Genomic DNA, 20,320 nt, shown 5'->3' on the forward strand with positions numbered 1-20,320 from the left:
AATACTTCCCAGTCCATTGGGAATAGTTTTCTGAGCTCACCTTCTTGTTGCTGGGATGAAAGGGGAGTTTGAGGGGTGGTGGGGGTGGGAGCACAGCAGGTGATCTAAACCTAAACTACTAATTCCCTGGCAGTCCTGGGGTTTTTCTTCTACCTTCTGACAGGATCAAGCCATTTCCAACAATTGTTACCTGGAGGAGGCAGGTACCAGGCAAGGAAGTCAAGATCAATAATCTGTTAAACAAATAGTCATATGTCTATTTCAGACTCTGAGAACTTTTTGTTTGGGTTTTTGGGCCACACCTGGCAGTATTCAGGGTTTATTCCTGGGGCTCTAAGACCATATATATGGAGTGTCTCAGATTAAACTCTGGTTGGCAGTGTGCAAGGCAATCACTCTACCAGTAGTCATCTCACTCCAGCCCCACTACTGTTAACTAAACCTACTAAAATCTGATGAGCTTGTAGGGCCCTATAAAAAAAAAAGGGGGGGGGAGCATCTAGCAAGCTGCATTGAGACTGTGCGCTTCTTGTGGTGTTAGGTCCTAAATCTGGGGTTTCACACTTCCAAAACCACTGTTCTGTGGAGAGCAGTATAGCGTCACCACCCTTGAACTAATTCATTTTGCTGAACCAGATAAAAAATGTCAGGCTCAGTTCAGAACTTGAATCCAAACATCCAAGAGGTTTATGGTTTATCTCTTTATTTTTTCTGCTTTTATCAAAACCTGTCACAGCTGAGGGCTAAAGGGAAGTAAAAAAAAATTACCACAAATATTCTCCCTCCTCCCAAATTAATCCCTCCCTCACTCCCACCCAGGACTTCAGGTCAACCCTGGGGAAACATGATCAGCTCCCACCCACCCTTAGCCTTCGCCCAGCAATAAATACAGGTGGCCATGATTGGATGAAACAAGTGATTTCTCCATCTGGGTGCCCCTCTAGGGGACAGGACTCTAAAGTAGTTCAATGTCTAGGCCCTCTCAAGAGGAATCGGAACTCTCCCCCTATGGGACAGGGAAGTTAGTACTGTCCCTGTCAGAACTGTAGCAGCCCTAGAAGGAATGAATGGGGGATGGTCAGAAAGAGGGGGCTGGGGGCTGGCTTAGCATGTGGCTGACCTGAAATTGATTCCCAGGCTCCACGTATGGTCCCCCAAGTACCGCCAGGAGTAACCCCTGAGCACAAAGCCGGAAATGGCCCAAAAGATTCCCCCATACCATCTTTCCCTCCCCCACAATAAAGGTAGGAAGGGATCAAGTGAAGACTTTCTTCAACAACCCCACTCTGCAGATTCACGCATCTCGCACAGGGTAGGAGCAGTCCTAGTGTATGGGGAGCATTCTAAAGGGGTGGGAGAAATGAAGGAGGGGGAGCAACTGGGTGGGAGGGCAACGGATAGAGGATGGAGGAAGGAGCACCCACCAAGCTCACAGCCTTCATCTCCTTCCAAGAAATGGCTTCAACACACAGAGGCAAGAATGGATAGGGTCTGGGGAAGACTCAGGGGCCCCTTGGACAGAGGAAAAAGGGGAAAGGGACCCTGTGGTCCCCCAGTCTTCACAGGTGAATATGCTCCGGGTCGGCAACAGTGTCAAGAAGAAGGGAAAGACGGTGTCCGCAAGGTGGCAGAATCAAAGATGACAAGAAGTCAGAGGCCGCAGACAATCCTCTCATCCAACCCAGACAGTGACAAAATCTGGGTCTTGGGATCAAAGAAGGTGACTTCGAGGGAGGGTGAAACTCCAAGGCAGGAGGAAGAAGATCAGAAGATCTCGCACCAGCCCTGACCTCCCACCCAGTACTCTATGTTATCGCAAGTGAATGCTCCAGTCAGAGGCCACGTTCACACCAGGCTTGCGCAGGACCAACACAGAGGTCTCCGGGTCGTGCTGGAAGGTCAGGCGGCTTTCAGGGGAGCCTTTAGAGGGTGGGAATGACAGAAGAACAAAGTGTTCCAGTCAGGCCAGGCTCCTTGAGAGCCTAACCCTGCTTTGCCCAAGAGCCAGCTCACTCACCTTCTGTCTGCAGAACCACTGCGGCGGGCTTGCCCGCTCCTAAGATCACCACCCGCTCAATCCAGATTGGGGTCTCAAAGTGGCCCTTCGGGTCGGCGGAGCTGGAGGGAGAAAAAAAAGGATGTCTGTTTGTTTGCCAGTGGGTAAGAGGGGAGGGGAAGGGGACAGAGCAAGCAACAAGCACTCCTGAGGCTGCCAGAGAACAGGTGACAGTCACCTGGAGATGAGGGTGTTGCCAGAGAAAGAGAAGCGCCGCAGCAGGTACTCGTGGTGAGTCTGGTAGTTGAAGGTGTGTCCGTCGTCGAGGAAGAGCTCTCCCTGGGCTGTCCCCTGCTCAAGAAAGATGACCACAGAATGTGAGCCCAGGAGAAGAGGGCCACCACCCCAGGGGAGCAACCCAGAGGGAAGAGGGGTCCCTGGCCCTGCGCCCACCTGGGGACTGAGGGCCACAAAGAGCGTGAGGGGGTCGTCCTTCATAGAGTCTGAGGAGCGGCGCGGGCGCATCCACCGGGGCACAATGGTTCCTCCACGCTGAAACACCGGGACCTAGGGATGGCAGAACGATCTGACCTGGCCTGGCTCGGCAGAACCCACGTCAGTCCCAGAGGCCAGGCCAGGTGTGTATTGCATGTACAGTATGTATGTACTCACAGTGCTCAACGTGACCGGCAGATAGAGCGTCTGCGGCCCATGGTACTTCTGGTAGGTCTGGGCGTCATACCACACCTGTGGGCAGCAGGAAACTCAGTCAAAGGTGCACAGAGCACCCCCCCACCCCATCTATTTTACACCCCCTCAGCCTTCGTCTCTCACCTCTGTGTCCAACCCCCCCAACTAACGTACCTCTCCTTGGCCGGGCAGGTAGACCTGCACACCGTGAGCGCCAGAATCTGCCACAGGGTGAACCAGCAGCGCGTCCCCTGGAATAACACATCCACGCTCAAGCAGGGCCAGATCAATCTCCCCCCACCTGCCCCTGCCCCCACAGCCTCCAGCACTGCGCCCTCACCCCGGGCCTCCACAGACCACCCCGACCACCAGTGATGACTGCGCCCCACTCCTTTCCCCATTGCCCCAAACCCTACTGTCTCCCAACTCTCACCAAGCAGGAACTGATCATCGATGCTGAAGGTGTTCACATCCTGAGGGTAATGTACCCACAAGGGCCTAGGGAGGAAGCCAGATTAAACTCTGTGTTGAATGTGGGGGGGGGGAAGGTATGTAGGATTTCATACATGCAAGGAACAGACCCCACCTCTGAGCTTGGCTCCCAACCCTACACGCAAGGGGCGGTTTTCCGTTCCTCCCTGATTTGCAGTTTTTATTGTGGTCAGGTGGAAGGGTGTGTGTCCCCAACCTACAAAGGCTTCCTTTGATTTCTTCCTGATTTGGGTTTTTATGGTAGCTGCCATACTTGTGTCTCTGTGCCCTACACTTGAGGCATTATTTTTTTCTTCCTTCCTTACAAAGTTTTTATTTTGTGTGCATCTGTGTGTGTCCAAGTTCCACGACTATATTTGAATGTTTTTTACCTTCTTCCTTATTTGACGTGTGTGTGTGGTCTATCTGTGGTGTATCTAGGGGCCATAACCACTGCGGCTCAGGAACTACTCTGGAAATCTGATAGGAAGGTTACACAGTAATATCCCAAGTTCAGTGAGTCAGAACAATAACCCAGGGGGCTCATCTAGCACCAGCCACAGCCCAGTAAATTCTTAAAGACAGTGACTTCAGCAACACCATGGAGAAACAGAACAATCATTTTAAATCTACTAATTTTAAATCTACTAATAACTACTGTTGATCTAAGTTTTGCTAATTCTGTTCGTCTTTGAGTTGTAACAGCAATATGAAGTACATCTGTGCCTGCAAGGAAGTGGAAGGGCGGAGATTAGGGACAGTGATGAAGGGAAGGTCACACTGGTGGTGGGGTAAGTGTTGGAACATTTAATGCCTGAAACGATTGTATTATGGAAAACTTGGTAAATCACAGTGTTACAATAAAAATTGGAAAAATAAAAAACATGCAACTCCTGGCTTCATGTTCCCTGACAGTACTCCAGAGACCATCTGGGGCATGGAGGATTTAATGGGTCAGCTGCAGGAATGGGACATGCCTTACTATCTGTACTATGTCTTCAGGCAGAATCAAAGCTGTGCTGGAGACACTGGTAACATGATCGATCTGCCCAGGGCTAAGAACCAGGAGAAGCTTTTAAGCTCAGCCATCTCCCCTCGGTTCAGGGGTTCAGGTGTGGGTCCCTAACTCTCTCCACCTCTTCCTCTAAACCTCCTGATAACAGTCCTGAGCCTTTAGCATCCAGGATCAGGCCTCTCCTACCTCATTCATCTATTACTCCTGTCCCTGGTTCCTTATCACAGAACCCCCTAACCTGCTGCTTGACTATAGAAACCACATGCTCCATGAGGATTTGGGGCCACACCTGTTGACTTTCAGAGGTTACTCCTGGCTATGTGCTCAGAAATCGCTCCTGGCTTGGGGGACCATATGGGACACCGGGGGATCCAATCACAGTCGTCCTAGGCTAGCGTGGGCAAGGCAGACGCCTTATTGCTTGTGTCACTGCTCCGGTCCCTCCATGAGGATTTTTGCCCTTGTTATCACCCCTAAGTGGAACCTTCCCCATATCTCAGAATTCTCTTTTTTTTTTCAGATCAAAGCATTTTTATTAGGGGGTATGGGATGATCTTCAGGGGAGATAGGCCGATGTCCTCGGCGAGCCGGGATCTCCGGCCCAACAGCCACAGAAAGCAAAATTCTCTTACTCCTCACGAGCCCTCTTTTCTTTCACGTCCTTCTCTTAACCTAATACCAGCATCCATTCCTTTTCCTTTGTGCTCAGGAAATTACCCCCAACCCGTTTGAAAATTTTTTAACTTTTTTTGAGGAATTACTCCCAACTTGCTCAAGGGGATCATATAGGATACAGGAAACTGAACCCAGATTAGCTGCATGCAAGGCAAATGCCCTACCTGCTGTACTATCGCTCAGGCCCCAATTGGTCATTTTCTTATCTGTATATTTGTTCACATTGTCTGTCTTCCTCTCCAAAAAGTTCTGTTACCCAAGGCAAGACAAACTGACTTTATTTCAGGCCCTGAGCACAGTGATGACTAATGCCTGGCATTAGTGAAAAGCCCTCAGAACCATCTACTGCTATTCATCCGTTAGGGTTCTTCTTGCTCTTGGCCTAGGAATCAGCTTTTCCTCTTTTCCAGGAGCCAGGTGAGCGAAGAGGCTTGGGATGGGGCTTCATTCCCAATGTCCCTGCAGGTCCCTCAGACACTACCACACAACACAGCCCCACAGACTGTCTCACCTCATCACAGGAATCCCTTCACGACTGGCCTGGTAGAAGAGGGTGTACCAGAAGGGCAACAAGGAGTACCGCTGATTCAAGGCATCTCGGATTATGTCCCTGTACTGGGATGCCAGGAGCCATGGCTCTCGCCGCCCTGTGTCCAGGTGGGCGTGTGCCCTGAAGAATGGCTGGTAGGCTCCCATCTGGTACCAGCGCACCAGCAGCTCTGGCTCTGGATTTTTGAAGAAGCCACCAACATCCGCTGGAGGAGGGCAGGAAAGGAAGCAAGTTAGGTAAGCAGGTCAAAAAGAGGTGCAGTCTAAAACGGTTGCTAAGGCCCTACCCTGGACTCTCAGGTCTCTAGAGCTTCAGGCCTCGATACTCTGCCTTTACCTGACCTTTTCCCATGACACAAAGACCCCAACTTCTTTCTCTTACCCCCACAGAAGGACAGTCCCACCAGCGCCAGGCTGAGACACATGGGGATAGAGATCTTCAGATGCTCCCACTCAGCAGTGTTGTCCCCCGTCCACACAGCTCCTGAGGACAAAAGGGAAAAAAATTGCAAACAGTGAAGCACTTCGGCTCTGTAGATCACTAGCCCTTCAGCCCAGCCACATCTGCTGGGTGCCCTGGAAACCTGAAGAGGGAGAGGGAGAGGAGGAGATAGAGACAGGGGAGGGGTGAAGAGAGAGACAGAGAGAGAGGGGCCCAGAATCCCAGACCACCTACTCCCTGCGGGACAGCCTGGTGCAGCTCTAAGGACACCTGTGCGCCCCCAGACCCATTGTTCCGCTCTCCAAATCTCACCGAAGCGCTGGGAGCCAGCGAAGAAAGCCCTGCTCAGGACAAATGGGCGTTCTTTGCCCTGGGAGCGCTGCACCAGCCCCTCAGCAGTTGCCATGTGCTGAGAGAAGAGAAGAGGAAAGAATGAGGGGCAAAGCCCACATATCCGGCAGCTCCCAGCACTCCGCATGCCCCCAACCCCAGGCTTTCCCCCAGCCCCTGACCACGTAGAGGCCGTAGATGTTATGCAGGTCTCGGTGCTCCCAACCACCATAATGACGGGCATCTTTGAGCATGGTGACCTCAGGACCATTAAACACAGATGGTTCGTTCATGTCATTCCAGATGTACAGGTTAGAACTGGAGCCCTGACAAGGCATGGCAGAGAAGGGGGGTAGAGGGGAGATACACGAATGTCAGAGCTCCCAGGAACCCAGAGAAGAGACCTTCTTCCTCTGCGCCTCCCAGAGCCTGAGCCAATGCTACAGCCAGGAAACCAACTGTGGCGAGTGGTAAGGCAGAGCCTTCTGTACCTCATAATTGTCAAAGCTGAACATGTTGGCCCACCAGGCCCGCATCTGGGGATTGGTGAAGTCTGGATAACTGGCTGCTCCTACGGGAGAGCAGTAGAGAGCAGATATCAAGCCCCGAGCAGCTGCTGCTGCTCCATCCCTCTCTGTCTCTCGCTCACCTCCAGGCCCACCTACCTGGCCAGCACCAGCCCTCATAGTCAGAACCATCCCGGGTCTTCACGTATAAGCCCAGTTTCTGCAGCTCTTCATGGATGCGGTAGCCCGAATCCACCTTGATGTGGGGGTCTACAATGGTCACCAGCTGAGGAGAGTAACACGAGTGCTCAGAGCTGCCTGGGGTGCTCAGGTCCAAGCAGGCGGGTCACAGCCACCGTTCTTACCTTGCGCCTCTTGGCGGCCAGCTGGGCGAGCATGTCAAGGGGGTGCGGAAAACGACTGGGGTCCCAGGTGAAGTAGCGCTTGCCATCAGCGTGCTCGATGTCCAGCCAGATTACGTCACAGGGCAGGTTGTGGTCGTCGAAGCCCTGGTTGACCTCTAGAACGTCTGCCTCATCCCGGTAGTTCCAGCGGCTCTGGTGGTAGCCGAGGGAGAAGAGCGGGGGAAATGCCTGGGTTCCTGCAGGTTCAGCAAGGGATGGGGTCAAGCTGGGCTCAGACCCAACCAGGGGCCAACGGGTGACACCCAGAAACAGAAGGAGCCACGGCGACTGAGAAAACGCCAAAGGCAATTAGAGGGCTCACAAAGGGGCAAGTCACCAGACTTCTGAGAACCAGTCATCCCTCAAGAGGCCACAGGGCCCACATGGATGGTGGCATCTGAGGGGGCATCCCGGACCTGTGAGGCTGGCATATTGCCGGAAGACATCGGAGACAGAGGGCCCGAGCATCAGGAAGACATCGATGATGCCGCTCTCGGACATCCAGCGGACGTCAGTCTGTGGGGTCTCCCCGGAGCCCTGCAAGTAGTCCATCATCTTCCCAAACAGGGTCTGTGGAGGGAGCCAGATATCAGCTCAACCCCGGGGCCGTAGGCCCCAATCCAAGACACAGCCACTCTGTAGAGGGGCTCAGAGTCACGATGCTTAGAGCAGCAACGTCCCCACCCACCTCACCACCTGACCTCTTCACTTCCTCCTGACTGACCACTACCAAGGTCACCTTGTCTTCTAGGTTACCCATTTCATGTTGAATTTCCTCCTCTCTACTCAATGAGGGATGGTCCAGCACCTCTGAGAAATGGTCTAGCATGGGACCCAGCAGTCAACACAAAAGAGGCTGATGTGGATCAGAGATTGAACTGGCTGACACTTGCTTGATCCCTGGCACCAGATCAAATGGTTCCAGAGCTATGCCAGGGCATCACCCAGAAGGCCTTCGAGCTCACCAGGATGGCCCAGGTAATCCCTGGCCCTCACTGTCTGCTTTGACAAACCACTGCTGCAAGAGACACCCAGGACTCTGGGTCGCTGCTTGGTGGGAGGCCCTCCAAATGAAAAAGAATCAAAAAAGAGGGCCCAGAGAGATAGCACAGCGGCGTTTGCCTTGCAAGCAGCCGATCCAGGACCAAAGGTGGTTGGTTCGAATCCCGGTGTCCCATATGGTCCCCCGTGCCTGCCAGGAGCTATTTCTGAGCAGACAGCCAGGAGTAATGCCTGAGCAACTCCGGGTGTGGCCCAAAAACCAAAAAAAAAAAAAAAAAGAATCAAAAAAGAAAACTAAGGGCTCAAGGAGGAGCTCCACATTGCTAAGCACAGCCAAGCATGCAACAGAGACACCTTGGCAGTGAGAAGCCAGAACTGCATGGTGCTAGGGGAGCTCTGTCAGGAGCAACCCCTGAGCACCACCAGGTGTGGCACAAATGCCCCACAAGAAGAAAAAAGGCCAGAAGGACTGGGTAAACAGTTGTGGTGCAAAAGCACATGCACACATGGGTGAGACTATGAGCTCCAGCCTCAAAAATGCTGCATGGCCTGCCCAGCATAGCCCTGTGGAGCTCCTGAGCACTAGAGGATGCGATCCCTTTGGGAAAAAAGAGAAAAGGAAGAACAGCTCTGGGACCTAGGATATCTGAGAAGCAGCAACAGCTACTCACAAGGTAGGGAACTTCTCTCACTGGCCTTCTAAGCAAACCCACAGAGGCCAAAGAGAAAGTACAATGGGTTTGATTCTTCGGCACCCCATATGGTCCCGTGAGCCCATCAGGAGTGATTCCTGAGTGCAGGGCCAAGAGTAATCTCTGAACACCACTGTGTATGGTCCAAACTCCAGCCCCCAAAAAGAGGCTGCCCAGCAGCACCCCCAGTTAAGGCCTAAGCATGCAGCACTCACCTTCCCAGCAGTGTTGGAGGAAATGTCCACCCAGGTCTCGGCAGCATTGAGCCAGAAGATGCCCAAGTCCCGCTGGGCACTGTGCGCCAGGAGCACGGGCACAGACCCGTACAGGGCCATGAAGTTGTACAGCTCGTACTGGAACACATCCAGATTGTAGAGGCGGTAGGGATCTGCACCCCTGCAGGAAGACAGGCAGACACCATCACCTGGGCTCTTACTCCATGCCCCTCCTTACCCAGACAGAGGGGAGACGGAGAACCCTCCCTTCCTGCCCTTCTCAAGGATGCCAAGCAGGTGAGCCAGGCTGATCCCAAGCACCCCCTGTACCAGCACATCGCCCACCACCCTAACCTGCTACTTCACCCTGTGCTCCCCATCCCAAAATCACTACAGAACTCACTCGGTGACCTTTAGCCTCATGTTGTCTGCATGCTCTGGGATCCCGTATACATGCTCCATGCCCGGCAGGGAGAAGTCCAAACCCACAGACATAGGACCTGCAAGGAAAGCTGTGATGAGCTCGGGAACTGGGGTAAGGCAAGGCTTAAAATCCCTGGGCTCCCTGGCCCTCACCATACCATAGGGCTTGCTGTCAGAGTGAGTTTTGAAAGTCTCTTCCCAGACTCCTGGCTCCTCCTTCTCTGGCTTCTCATGGGGTTCTGGCTGTGAGGAGGACAGCATATCACTTCCCAAATCACACAACAGACCCCCAACCCCTACCTCGGCCATAGGCTTCTTCCCTCTGACCGCCCAGCCTGCTCCCCGTCCGTGACTTGCCTTGTCACCATCCTCAGCTGTCGTCTCCGGCTGGGCTTCATTGCCCTCAACTGGGTCTCTTGCTGCTTTCCTGGAAGGTAGGAGAGCTGTCTGCTCCAATCCAGAGGGGGCAGGGACGAGGGGCTAGTGGAAGGAGGGGTGAGGGAATAGAGAGCCAAGGGTCCAAAGGAACGAAAGCAATGGAGGAAGGGAGTGACTGTTGTTAAAGCTTGGAGAGGGCCCCGCTGGAAAGCATGGACGTATGTGAAGGATGGGAGCAAAATGAGAAGGGAAAATGAGAAAGAACAGCCACCAGTAGGTGCCTTCCACACACAGGCCCCAGTTGTCTACCCTCTGCCAGCATTCCCCAAGAGACAGTCAAGTTTAGGAGCCTGCTGTCGGAAGGATTGTCCTGCTGCTAAGCTCTCCCCTGAGCCCCAGGCCCCAAGTGCCCTTCTTGGGCCTCAATTTATTGGCCGACACAAAGGTAGTTATTGCAAGGGGGGAAACGGGCCACACTGGGCCTGAGCCTGGGCAAAGAAGGATGCAGGGGCTCCTGTAAGAGGTTACCACGAAAGTCAACTTTCTCTCCCCCCCCCCCCCCGCAGCTTCACCCTCCCAAAAGTCAACTTTCAAGGGCAGCTGCCAGGCTGCTCTGCCCACAGCCCTTAGTGCTCCCCCAACCCAGGGCCAGGAAGCCAGCATAAGGCTACATCTCCCCAAGCCCTGACAAGGCAAAAAGCAGCCAATATCCCTTAAGAACTACAAGGTCAGGGAGACAGAAAGATGGCACAGTGGTAAGGCGTTTGCCTTAGATGCAGAAGGAAGGTGGTTTGAATCCCGGCATCCCATATGTCCCTTGAGCCTGCCAGGAGCAACTTCTGAGCATAGAGCCAGGAGTGACCCCTGAGCGCTGCCGAGTATGACCCAAAAACCAAAGAAAAAAAAAATATCCCCAAGGATCTTATCTTCCTTTTCTCAAGGGAATCCCAGGCAGGGGGACAGGAATAAGACATCACCATAGCTGGGGGTAGGGTGGGGTGTGTGACAGTGTAGGGGTCGGGAAGGGGGAAGTAAGTAAAGATAGAACGTGGAAGGTCTGGGCACCATTTCCTAGGGGCTGGGGCCAGAGTGAAGGGCGGGTGAGGGCAGAGGAACAGATACAATACCAGTGGTCATAGATTTACCTAGAGAAAATGTTCTTGATCTTATCCCACATGCTACCGAGCGTGACACTAAGTTTATCCGAGAAACTGGGGCAGGAGATGGATAGGGAAAGGGGAAAAGGAGGCACAAAACCAACACAAAAACAGAAACAAAAAAGTGAGTTTCAGTTGACAAACTTCCAGAGATGGGGGAGGGGAGGGGAAAAGAATAAAAACAAAAAAACAAACAAAACAAAACAAAAAAAAAAACAGGATGAAAATATATCTGGGGAATATGACGACAATGTGAGAGGGAAGAGGGACAGGCAGACCCAGGCAAGCCTAGCGGGGAGGTACTGCAGGGACAGTTCAGGGACAAAAGCAACTGTCACCTGGTCTGTCCAGGAAATGCAGGAACCTGGGCCTTGGGTCTGCTTCCTACCTTCCCTGACAGGTCACTTCTCTGGGCTTCCCATCCCTGACCAGGCAGGCTGTCCTGGCATCTTGCCCCTACCCCGGGACCTGGTGCCAGACCCCACGATGCCCCAGAGTTCTTTTCAACGAGCCCCGGGCATTCCAAGGCCTGTACTCACGAGACCCTGGGGGCTCGCTGGTGCTCAAAGTGCAGGAGACCTCGGGCATTGACGCTGAGCAGGAGGCTGCGCTCCTCCAGCAGGTCCAGGCGGAACGGCCGTGCTGTCAGGATGATCTTATAAGGCCCCTCGGCCACAGTGAGCTCCACGCTGTTGTCATCGCGGCCCGAGATGGAGAGTCTGAGAAGGAAATCAGGAAGGAGATCAGAGCGGGCCAAGCAGCAGTGCAGTGAGGAAGGGACGCTGGCCTCACATGCGGCTGCATCAGGGCTCGATCCCCAGGTATCCTATGTGTGTGTGTGTCCCCCACCCCCCACCCCAGCACCACCAGGGGTGATTCCTGAGCGCAGAGCCAGGAGTAGCCATTGAGAATCACCAGGTGTGGCTGGCCCCCCAAATGGTTATCAGATGAGAAGTACAAAGGGGTCAAGAGTCAACAGGGGGGGCCCGGAGAGATAGCACAGCGGCTTTTGCCTTCTGATCCAGGACCAACGGTGGTTGGTTCGAATCCCGGTGTCCCATATGGTCCCCCGTGCCTGCCAGGACCTATTTCTGAGCAGACAGCCAGGAGTAACCCCTGAGCATCGCCAGGTGTGGCCCAAAAACCAAAAAAAAAAAAAAAAAAAAAAAAAAGAGTCAACAGGGTCCCCAAGAAGAAGAGGGACCCACTAAAAGTGATATGGCCAACTGTGAGGAATAGAAAAACAGCCCTGGGGGCCGGAGAGATGGCATGGAGGTAAGGTGTTTGCCTTTCATGCAGAAGGTCATCGGTTCGAATCCCGGTGTCCCATATGGTCCCCCTGTGCCTGCCAGGAGCAATTTCTGAGCATGGAGCCAGGAATTTCCCCTGAGCACTGCCGGGTGTGACCCAAAAACCACAAAAAAAAAAAAAAAAAAAAAAGAAAGAAAGAAAGAAAAAAGAAAAACAGCCCTATGGCAGCAGAGAGACAGAAGGTACATTCAAGTCTCTGGGATGCCAACAGCTGGCTGAGCAGTTTACTGACAAAAAGAACAGAGAAGGGCAAAGACTGCTTGTTTAGTGGGAGAAATCAACTTCTGAGTCTAAAACTTAAAAAGTCCAGGTTGGGATCAGAATGATAATACAGCAAGGTGGGCATTTATCTTGCAAGTGGCCAACCTAGGTTTGATCCCTGGCATCCCCATGGTTCCTGAAACCTGCCAGAAGCAATTCCCAAGTGCAGAGCCAGGAGTAACTCCTGAGTACTGCCGGGTGTGGCCCCCCAAACCCAAAATAAATGTAAAAAAAAAAAAAAAAACCGGAAATCAGCACACTGTTTGCATGTGCTGAATTAGGTGCTGGATTAGATCCCCAGCATCACACACACCCAAACCCACACCTCTCACACACACAACATAATCTCAAATTAGGATCAATACAAATGAGTTTCTACAAATCATTAAGAACAAAAACAACATGTGAGGCTACTCTTCACGTGAGCCCATGCTCTCCCTGGAACATGTATGTATGTTGCTTATCTCTATGTCTCCTTGCTTGTCTGCCTTTTCTACTCTGGAGAAGCCTGTATTCTCTCGTGCAAGGCAAACTGCCCCTATAAATCCCACTATACTATAGCTCCAACCCTTCTCCTCTTTTTTTTTGTTTTGTTTTTGCGCCACTTCTGTTAGTGCTCAGGGTTTACTCCTGGCTCTGTGCTTAGGGATCACCCCTGGTAGGACTCAGGGGACCATACGGGCTGCCAGGCATTGAATCTGGATTGGTCACACAAGGCAAGAACCCTGCTGACTGTACTATCTCTTCAGTCATTTAATTTTTTTTTCCCAGTCATTTAAATTTTTTTGTTGGTGGGGAGTAGTGCTAGGCATTGAATGCAAAGCCTTGGCCATGAAGGATAGGTGCTCTACCATTGAGCCACGGGCCCCCACTCCACCCGTATTCAGGAGCACTTCATTTGTACATAGGAGCCTCAGTCAATCTCTAGCACTCCCTGTAAGGTCCCCTAATGATCCTGGGAAATAGCCCTTCAAAATATAGCAAAGAAAAGGGACCAGAGGGCCGGAGCGGTGGTACAAGTGGTAAGGCATCTGCCTTGCCCCTGCTCACCTAGGATGAACCACAGTTCGATATCTGGCATCCCATATGGTTCCCCAAGCCAGGAGCGATTTCTGAGTGCACTGACAGGAGTAACCCCCCCCCCCAAATAAAAAAACATAAACAAAAAAACAACAGAAAAAGGGGCCAGGGGGGGCCGGTGAGGTGGCGCTAGAAGTGAGGTATCTGCCTTGCAAGCGCTAGTCCAGGAAGGACTGCGGTTCGATCCCCCGGCATCCCATATGGTCCCCCCAAGCCAGGGGCGATTTCTGAGCACTTAGCCAGGAGTAACCCCTGAGCATCAAATGGGTGTGCCCCCCCCAAAAAAAAAGAAAAAAAGAAAAAGGGGCCAGAGAAGAGAATATAATAAAATCATAAAGAATGCTCATGCCGGGACCCAGAGAGATAGCTTGGAAGTAGGGAGTTTGCCTTGCATGCAGACAGATGGTGGTTCAAATCCCGGCATCCCATATGGTCCCCCCAACCCTGCCAGGAATGAGTTCTGAGCATAGAGCCAGGAGTAACCCCTGAGTGCTGCCAGGTATAACCGAAAAACCCAAAACCCTCCCAAAACAAAACAAAAATTTAAGAATGCTCATGCCAGTACTTCAAAAACAGCAGGTGGTAACTCAAATGTCCCCCAGTATAGACAAAGGATAATAAGTTATGAAATAGCCCTGAAACATAGCATTTCCAACTGTCAACCCAAGTTACTAGGGTTATCTTATGTGCAATCAAGGTAAAGTTATGGGAGTCAGGGAAACCTCAGAAGACATTCCTTAAAATACACAAGCATGTTAAGTATTGCTGAAACATACACAGGTATACTAATATATTTCTATAAAAACACACATGATACAACTTTAAAATAAAATGGGGGCAAGGAACTTCACAATACCGATCATCTTGGGTCAAGTTGGGTACAGTATGAGAAGAATTTTGAGCTGGGAGAAGAGTTTACAGGGTAGAAGACTCATTAAATTATTTTCTAAATTAAGTTCTTCATAGAGAGCCATGTACAGAACAAAGATGACAAGTATGTCGTGACCCAAGAAGCTGAGTACCTTGACCTGAAGAGTTGCAGAAAAAGTACTGCCAGCACTTAGGCCAGGTCTGACACAGAGGAGGAAGCATTATCTGTTGCCTGAATGAATGAATGAATGAATGAATGAATGAATGAAGATGAAGGGTGAAACAGAGTAAAATGCAGGAAGAGATGCCAAAAGGATGAGAAAAGGAAAGTGGTTAGTCAACTATAATTACTCAAGGACAGGAAAGTCAGCCAGATAAAGGCTTAGCAGGAAGGTGAGCAGGAGCAGGAAGCTGGAGGCTTCCCAGGAAGAAAACCTTACCTAGCTGTGGGCGGGTCAGCCACCAACACATCCGGCACACGGTAGCGGGGTCGCAGGGGCTCCAGCTCATCAATCCTGATCCGTGTCATGTTCTTCTGAAGGCCCTGGAGCTCCAGGATCAGCAGCACCTGTGGAGCAGAGCTTGAGTCTGGGGGGAGTCTCTCACCCCATTCCCTTTTTATTGGGGGTGGGGGGTTGTTCCTCATCTTCTCTTTCCAGCCCTGAGCTTGAGGGACCAGGGTTTGGAATGTCTCATAAAGCTCAAGTCCCAAAAGGACTTGGTTGGTTGATTGGTTTTTCCTTTTCTCACCCCTGACCTTGTTGATATCGTTGATGATGTGGACTGTGAGGCCATCAGGGCCAAGCTGCAGGGAATCCAGCAAGGCTCGGTAAGGAGACAGGCCTGGAGGGACGCTTCGCTGGCGCCTGGCAAGGGAAACATTCAGGGAAGTGTGAGGGTGTCCCAATGTCCTTTGGGCCATCTCTCTCGTACAGTGAAACCCGGCTACGCCCCTCCCACAGGCACCTCCCCACCTATCCGGCCTCCCCCAAAACATCTTACTTGCAAAATGAGCTTTCTTCACAGGTCTTGAAGTTGCTTCTATCCACGGCTAATGTGACTCCCAGGCAGACCCCTAAACATGCCAGCACCAAACACGCCCAAGACCTAAGGAGCCAAGAGGGCCAAGAGGGAGCGGTCAGCACCAAGGTGGGAAAGGGGCGCCCCCTCACAAGTCCAGGTGTCTGCCAGAACTCTAAGGAGCAAAAAAGAAAAAAAGAGGGACTCCACAAAGAAGGAAGCAGGGGAGCTCTGGCTAAGTGTCAGGCTGAGGAGGCAGCTCACCCACCCCTACTGCTAATGAAAGAGGAAGTGGCCCAAGAACTTGGCCTTCAGAAGCAGAAACCCTGGCACTGACTGTAGTCACATCAGCCTCTCACAGGTAAGGACCAGTCACAGCTGATCTCCAGGGAAGTAGTGGAACAGAAAAGAGGTGAGGATGGAAGAAAATCCAGTCATACTCTCCTTGAGAAAGGCACTGGGTGAACTACAGTGAAAAATATAAGAATATTGGTGTACCCCGAGATAGCTTACTGATTAGTTCCTGGAACCCTGAAATCTCAAGTACCTAGGCACCCTGCTCACTGAGCTTGGTCCCGTATATTCACTACCAAGGCTTAGGAAAGAACAGCAGCTGACACACACCTGAAGTATGTTCCCTAGGACCTAGCTAACTGCTTTTTGTCCCAACAGTACTCACAGGTTACTTCTGGCTCTGCACTCAAAAAAAATCACTCCTGGCAGTGCTTGGGAATGTCTGGGAAAGGCTGGGGAATGAAGCCAGGTCAGCCACGTACAAGGCTGTATTATCTCTCCAGCCCCTATCTGCAGGTTTTAAGAGTAGCAATGGTCTGGGCATTCCCAGAGGCTCCAATGGAAGTAACCTGAAGCAAAACTTTGCAAATGGTAGAATCAATTCTCTAAAAGGCACTGCTCTTTACCCTTACTTTTGTTATTTTCCTGGCAAATGTGTGGTTGGGTTTTCCTGGATGGGAAAATTAGGTATAAAAGTTTCAACTGGGGCTAAAGCAATAGCAAAGCTGGTAGGGTATTTGTTTGCCTTGCATATGGGGGACCTGGCTTTGATCCCCAGCATCCCATATAGTATCCTGAAATTGCCAGGAGTATTTTCTGAGCACAGAGCCAGGAGTAACCCCTGAGTACTGCTGGGAACAAAAATTTTTCAATTATTTGGGGGTCTGGGAGATAGGATGACACATAGGGTGCTTATTCTTGAGTTCAGCCCAAGCAGAGTCCAGAGAAACCCCTGAGCACTGCTAGATATTGCCCAAACAAAAACAAACAAATAAAAAAAATGGGCCAAAGTTTAAAGTACAACAGACAGGGCACTAGCCTTGCATGTGGTCGATTGAGGTATGATCTCTGGCATCCTATATGGTTCCCCGAATCTTCCAGGAGTGATTCCTGAGTGCAGAGCCAGGAGTAAGTAACTCCTGAGCATTGCCAGCTATGTCATAAAAACAAAACAGACAAACAAACAAGAAAAAAACTTAAAAAAAAATACACAGGGGCCGGAGAGATAGCATGGAGGTAAGGCATTTGCCTTTCATGCAGGAGGTCATCAGTTCGAATCCCGGCACCCCATATGGTCCCCCGAGCCTGCCAGGAGCAATTTCTGAGCCTGGAGCCAGGAATAACCCCTGAGCACTGCCGGGTGTGACCCAAAAACCACAAAAAAAAAAAAAAAAGAATACACAAACCCAAAACAAGAAGCTTCCATAAGTAAGTTCCAAGACTGAACTACTAATAAAGAGCAAAAGTGAGGATGGTCTCAGTTCTATCACTGCAGGCCAATGTTCTTCACAACCCACTGACAAAGCACTAATCACTGGCATTGTGATTGAATGGTGATTGAAGACCATTGCCTCAATGACACCACAAACTGTTTGTTCCCTAATGTGCTGCTAAATGACAGACCTGGGACAGACATGCTTCTTGGGGGGGGGGGGGGGGGGGAGGGGAGATTCATTCACTTGGGTAAAATCCTAACCAGGGATTCCTTGCATCTGCCAAGCTTCACCTGTAGTGCTTGTTACATAAAAATGACCAAGCTTGGGGCCGAAGAGATAGCACAGTGGCAGGGCATTTGCCTTGTACGCAGCCAATCCAGGACAGTGGTTCCAATCCTGGCATCCCATATGGTCTCCCGTGCCTGCCAGGAGCGATTTTTGAGCCCAGAGCCAGGAGAAATCCCTGGGTGCTGGCGGGTGTGGCCCAAAACAACCAAACAAAAAAAAAGACCAAGCTCCAGGACAAAAGAGTACAGTGGGGAAGGCAGGTGCCTTGCACACTGCCCAACCCACATTGGACCCACTCCCAGATGGTCCCTCAAGGCTGGCCAAGAGTGATCCCTGAGTCCACTGTCAGGAGTAAGCCCTAAGCACACCCAGGTGTGACCCCCAAACAAACAAAAAGTCCGAGCTCCTTGAAAATGCATTTAATATTTGGAGGATGAGGATCAAGCTCAGGGTTTCAGACATGTGAAATACCCTATCACTGACCTACATTCCCCTACCAGAAATCATTTTAGTTATTACAAAAAAAAAAAAAAATCAGGGGCCGGGTGGTGGCGCTGGAGGTAAGGTGCCTGCCTTGCCTGTGCTAGCCTAGGACGGACCGCGGTTCGATCCCCCGGCGTCCCATATGGTCCCCCAAGAAGCCAGGAGCAACTTCTGAGCACATAGCCAGGAGTAACCCCTGAGCATCACAGGGTGTGGCCCAAAAAAAAAAAAAAATCAAAGGGGCCAGAGCAATAGCACAGGTTGGACGGACCCTTGACCCTGCCAGGAGTAAATTCTAAGCACAGAGCCAAGAGCTGAGCATTGCCAAGTGTGGCCGAAAAACCAAACCAAACCAAACAGACCAAAACCACAATTTCTTTTTGGTTTCTGGGCTGTACCCAGTGATACTGAGGGAACCAGGTGGTACTAGGGCTGGAACCCAGGCCTCCTGAAGTTTGTGCTCCAACAGAGAGCCTCTTTCTGACCCAACTACATTATAGGGCAGATGCAGAAACACACACGCGTGCACGTGTCCACACACACAGACACCAGTGCTTCTAAGCAATTAAACTCCAACTGTGCTAAGAAAGTAATTTCCGCCTACATTGGTATCCAATATTAGCTCAGCATAAACTTAAAAGTAAAAGGTAAAGGTTTCATAAAGGATGAAGAGGGCCAGAGAGATAGCATGGAGGTAAGGCATTTGCCTTTCATGCAGGAGGTCATCGGTTCGAATCCCGGTGTCCCATATGGTCCCCCGTGCCTGCCAGGAGCAATTTCTGAGCCTGGAGCCAAGTATAACCCCTGAGCACTGCCGGGTGTGACCCAAAAACCATACACACACACACACACACACACACACACACACACACACACACACACAAAAAGGATGAAGAGAGCAGGCCCTTCAGTTCCAGAAGAATATGGGGGGAAAGAAGGGTGGGAAGGGCAACCGGCCCTGAGCTTTAAGAAGCCGAGTAAGACTGAGTAGGGGCATGACATGCAGAAGAAATGCTACCAGAAAACAGCAGGGTTCATGGGGATTTGGGGGACTCTGAGGATAGGCAACAGCAGGTACCAAGTACAACAGGTACCAAGAAGCATCGATAATCTGGTCTGGCCGCCCAAAGCAGCAGTTAACAGGAAATACAATGAGTTAAATCCCTTAAGTCCTATTTGCATCCTATAAAGTCCAATTTACATCTATAAAAACGGGTCTCCAGAGATGCCAGAGTGAGGAAATAACTTATAACTACTCCTCCAGTTTCTACCTATGGGAGAGGTGCAGGAAAAGGCGGGAGGGAAGAAAAAAATCTTGAACACCCCTGGGCAAGAAAAAGCAGTCACAAGGCGCCAAAGTCAAGAACCGAGAGAGGGATGAAAGTAGGCCTCCAGTTTATTGTCCCAAACCACAGGCTATTTGCAAGCAGTTTATGATGGATCCTTTGAAGGTTTGTCCTTATATATATATATATATATATATTTTTTTTTTCATTGCTGCTAACAGTACACGCCTCTCCCATCCCAAATCCGTTAGGTGCTGGAAAAAAAGCTTTGTGGCAAGCTGGTGATTTGTTTGGAACCTTTTTCTTTCTTTTTCTTTTTTCAAACCAGTTATAGAGACTCCAAGGCAGAGTCAAAACCTTTCCATCATGACATGTTGAGTGCTTGAGGAACATCACCCAGAGGAAGAAGACTTGAGCTTCCAGGCTCGGACCCGGGCCTTTTGCCCAGAGACTGTAGACACAAAACAAATCAAAGGTGAGATCCGTGTGAAGAGGGGCAGGGCAAAGGATCCCGGGCCTCTGGTGAGGGCACAGGTGAGGGGATGAGAAGTGGGGTGCAGGCAGGTGCTTCCAGCTCTACCCAAGGATCAAGGGGGAGCAGCAGGCAGATCCCCAGGGGGGTTCAGGCAGCGGCTCGCCCCTCGCCCTATGGACCCCACGCCCCCTAGAAAGGAGGCGCCGGGATTAACGGCCGCGATTGGCCGGGGGGAACCGTCACGGCCCCCCCAAAGCCTTGGAGCCATGGCCTGGGCGGAGAGGGTTAATTGGACAGCGGGTGCTCACGAGGCCGGGAAGAAGAGGGGGCGCTTGCAAAGGACACTGAGGAAGGATATATCACCAACGGGGCCTGGGGGGCACGTCCTGGGGGCGCCCTCCCCGGGCTCTGGGCTCCTCACCGCGTCCTACGCGCCGCCAATCCCGCCACCACCGCCAGCGCCGCCATCTTGTGCCGGGTTTGCTCCTTGACCCGGCGCCTCGCCTCCCCCTCGGCTCGCCTTGAGCCGACACGTCGCCCAGGGCCCGCCCCTTCCGGCCTCTCTGATTGG

At 51.6% G+C, this 20,320-nt stretch overlaps 1 protein-coding gene across 3 annotated transcripts; it reads right to left on the reverse strand.

Moving 5' to 3' along the window:
• Positions 1–686: 686 nt before the first annotated feature.
• On the reverse strand, positions 687–20,270 carry GANAB (glucosidase II alpha subunit). 3 transcript variants are annotated; one of them, XM_049779596.1, is made up of 25 exons: positions 20,171–20,270; positions 15,470–15,574; positions 15,225–15,333; positions 14,908–15,035; positions 11,485–11,664; positions 10,934–10,999; positions 9,768–9,837; positions 9,569–9,653; positions 9,391–9,487; positions 8,988–9,168; positions 7,495–7,648; positions 7,040–7,275; positions 6,834–6,960; positions 6,660–6,739; positions 6,351–6,494; positions 6,151–6,247; positions 5,779–5,880; positions 5,359–5,602; positions 3,120–3,184; positions 2,861–2,937; positions 2,669–2,743; positions 2,450–2,563; positions 2,235–2,347; positions 2,018–2,118; positions 687–1,920 (listed from the first exon to the last, which is right to left on the reverse strand). In XM_049779596.1, the coding sequence occupies exons 1-25, from the start codon at positions 20,215–20,217 to the stop codon at positions 1,811–1,813; spliced, it is 2,907 nt and encodes a 968-aa protein (XP_049635553.1). In that variant the 5' UTR covers positions 20,218–20,270; the 3' UTR covers positions 687–1,810. The 3 variants fall into 3 exon arrangements, with proteins under 3 accessions (XP_049635553.1, XP_049635551.1, XP_049635552.1); XM_049779594.1 differs by lacking the exon at positions 10,934–10,999; XM_049779595.1 differs by lacking the exon at positions 10,934–10,999 and having other exon boundaries at positions 9,569–9,649; positions 9,764–9,837.
• Between the last annotated feature and the right edge of the window lie 50 nt (positions 20,271–20,320).

The sequence above is a fragment of the Suncus etruscus genome, chromosome 9 (assembly GCF_024139225.1).
Source record: "Suncus etruscus isolate mSunEtr1 chromosome 9, mSunEtr1.pri.cur, whole genome shotgun sequence".
NCBI classification, from domain to species: domain Eukaryota; kingdom Metazoa; phylum Chordata; class Mammalia; order Eulipotyphla; family Soricidae; genus Suncus; species Suncus etruscus.

Coding starts and splice junctions, on each gene's coding strand:
- GANAB (XM_049779596.1), bottom strand. CDS start 20,217: ATGGCGGCGCTGGCGGTGGTGGCGGGATTGGCGGCGCGTAGGACGCG. Junction 15,334..15,469: donor GAAGAAAGCTCATTTTGCAA/GTAAGATGTTTT, acceptor TTCCCTTGCCAG/GCGCCAGCGAAGCGTCCCTC. Junction 3,185..5,358: donor GAAGGGATTCCTGTGATGAG/GTGAGACAGTCT, acceptor CTTCCTCCCTAG/GCCCTTGTGGGTACATTACC.